The following is a 2,500-nucleotide window of genomic DNA, read 5'->3' as shown; positions in this document are numbered from 1 at the left end:
AAGTGATACTAGTTATACGAGTGATAGTGATACTAGTGATACTAAGACTGGTGATTCTAGTGATAATAACACTAGTGATACTAGTGATATTAACACTAGTGATATTAACACTAGTGATACTAGTGATACTAACACTAGTGATACTAGTGATACTAAGACTGGTGGTACTAGTGATATTAACACTAGTGATATTAACACTAGTGATACTAACACTAGTGATACTAGTGATACTAACACTAGTGATACTAGTGATACTAAGACTGGTGATACTAGTGATATTAACACTAGTGATACTAGTGATACTAACACTGGTGATACGAGTGATATTAACACTAGGGATATGAGTGATAGAAGTGATACTAGTTATACGAGTGATGCTAACACTAGTGATACTAACACTAGTGATACTAGTGATAGAAGGTATGTTGTCTCACCAGGGCCAGAAGAAGGTCCCGGCTTTCACGCCCTGTTTCTCCGCGGTGATCCAGATCTGAGGGAGGCCAGAGGGGGAGACCAGAGGGGAGACCAGAGGGGGAGACCAGAGGGAGAGACCAGAGGGGGAGACCAGAGGGAGACCAGAGGGGGAGACCAGAGGGGAGACCAGAGTGGGAGACCAGAGTGGGAGACCAGAGGGAGAGACCAGAGGGGGAGACCAGAGGGGAGACCAGAGGGAGACCAGAGGGGGAGACCAGAGGGGGAGACCAGAGGGGGGGACCAGAGATGGCTTAGGATCAGACCCATAATTCGTACCTCGAGCTCTAACCCGCTCCAGACCCCAGCCGGGTGAGAGAGAGAGAGAGAGAGAGAGAGAGAGAGAGAGAGAGAGAGAGAGAGAGAGAGCGAGAGAGAGAGAGAGAGAGAGAGAGAGAGAGAGAGAGAGCGGAAAAGAGAGAGAGAGAGGCTTGGGTCCAGAGCTATGATCCTAGAAGGTGAGCGTTTGTGTACCAGTGTTGTAATATTTTGCACACAGCACAGCTGACTTTGATTCCACCAAGTTGAATCAAGCTGTGTGTGTGTGTGAGTTTGTGATGGCCTGTGTGTGTTTGTGTGTCTGTGAGTGTGTGTGTTTCTGAGAGTGTGTGTGCACGCACGCACACACGTGGGTGTGTGCGTGAGTGCATGTCTGTGTGTGTGTGTGCAGGGTTTGCGTGTGTTTGTGTGTGTGTGTCTGTGTGTGTGTGCAGGTGTGTGTGTGCGTGTGCGCGTGTTTGTACCGGCTGCCCTCCCCACCAGCGGTGGTTTAGCTTCTCCCGTCCTCGGAGGGTAAAGGTCGCGTTGAACACAGGGTCGTGCATGGTGTTGCCCACGATCCCGTGGGATTCTGGGTAGAGACCCTAGGGACGACATCATTAAGGATGACATCATCAACACGGAGCAGGTGGGGACGACATCATTAAGGATGACATCATCAACACGGAGCAGGTGGGGATGACATCATTAAGGATGACATCATCAACACGGAGCAGGTGGGGATGACATCATTGAGGTTGCTTAGTGTAGCGAGGGTGTAGAGGTAAGGGAAGGTCTTTGAGGGGTACACCTTAAGGGAACTTACTGTAGCGAGGGTGTAGAGGTTGGGGAAGGTCTTTGAGGGTACACCGGCCTCATGTAGGGGCCGTGGTTCCGCAGGCCCCTGAGGAGGGAGGAGGGAGGAGGGAGGAGGAGGAGGGAGGAGGAGGAAGGGGGTCAGAGGAGGGTCCCGGAGTTCCTTATCCACGCGATCAACAGTAAATAAACACTGACACGTCAACAGCCTCCGACAGAAACCTCCATCGGTGAGTAGAGGGGGACCAGACTTAGCATCGATGCTAACCCCCACCAGCGCTAACACCAGGACCCGACGCGGGGCAGCGCGACGGCAGCAGCTCCAGGGCGGTGTTTGGTTTCAGGTTGTGAAGGGGGAGGCTGTGATCGCCGGGGGGGGGGGGGGGGGGGGAGGCCGGGTTCTGATTAAGTGTTCCAGCCTCTAACGGGGCCCAGCTGTGGGGAGCGAGGAGGTCCAAATGGGTTTCAGCTGTTCCCCCCTCTGCTCGCTCTGCTCTGGAGAACGTGTGGCGGGCTCAGGGTGACGGACCGTGTGCTGGTGGGACCGTGAGACCAGTATGAAGCTGGTTATTCTGCTGGTGGGACCATGAGACCAGTATGAAGCTGGTTATTCTGCTGGTGGGACCATGAGACCAGTATGAAGCTGGTTATTCTGCTGGTGGGACCATGAGACCAGTATGAAGCTGGTTATTCCTGGGTTCCCAGTACACAGCAAGGTGGGGAGGAGGGCATACAGGGCTATTAGGGTCCCCGTGACCCCGGACTGTTAGGGTCCCCCTGACCCCGGACTGTTGGGGTCCCCGTAACCCGGGATGTTGGGGTCCCCATGACCCGGGATGTTGGGGTCCCCATGACCCGGGATGTTGGGGTCCCCATGATCCCGTCCCCCGAGGCGTTCATTGATATGAATTCGGTCGACCACCGACTGCGACAAATCATTGCTCTGACTAATAAT

The 2,500-nt window shown here is 53.7% G+C and overlaps 1 protein-coding gene across 1 annotated transcript in view; it reads right to left on the bottom strand.

The window, feature by feature from the left end:
• Window positions 1–2,445, bottom strand: part of enpp2l (ectonucleotide pyrophosphatase/phosphodiesterase 2-like) — a 25,231-nt gene extending 22,786 nt beyond the window's left edge. Inside the window, 5 exon segments of the mRNA XM_060043735.1 lie at window positions 435–490; window positions 1,215–1,334; window positions 1,556–1,590; window positions 1,593–1,633; window positions 2,303–2,445. Of these exon segments, the coding sequence (XP_059899718.1) occupies window positions 435–490; window positions 1,215–1,334; window positions 1,556–1,590; window positions 1,593–1,633; window positions 2,303–2,445 (395 nt within the window).
• Window positions 2,446–2,500: the final 55 nt, after the last annotated feature.

Source organism: Gadus macrocephalus, chromosome 22 (assembly GCF_031168955.1).
Source record: "Gadus macrocephalus chromosome 22, ASM3116895v1".
Classification (NCBI taxonomy): domain Eukaryota; kingdom Metazoa; phylum Chordata; class Actinopteri; order Gadiformes; family Gadidae; genus Gadus; species Gadus macrocephalus.
The sequence above is the reverse complement of the archived record's forward strand: the minus strand, read 5'-3'. Positions and strand labels throughout refer to the sequence as shown.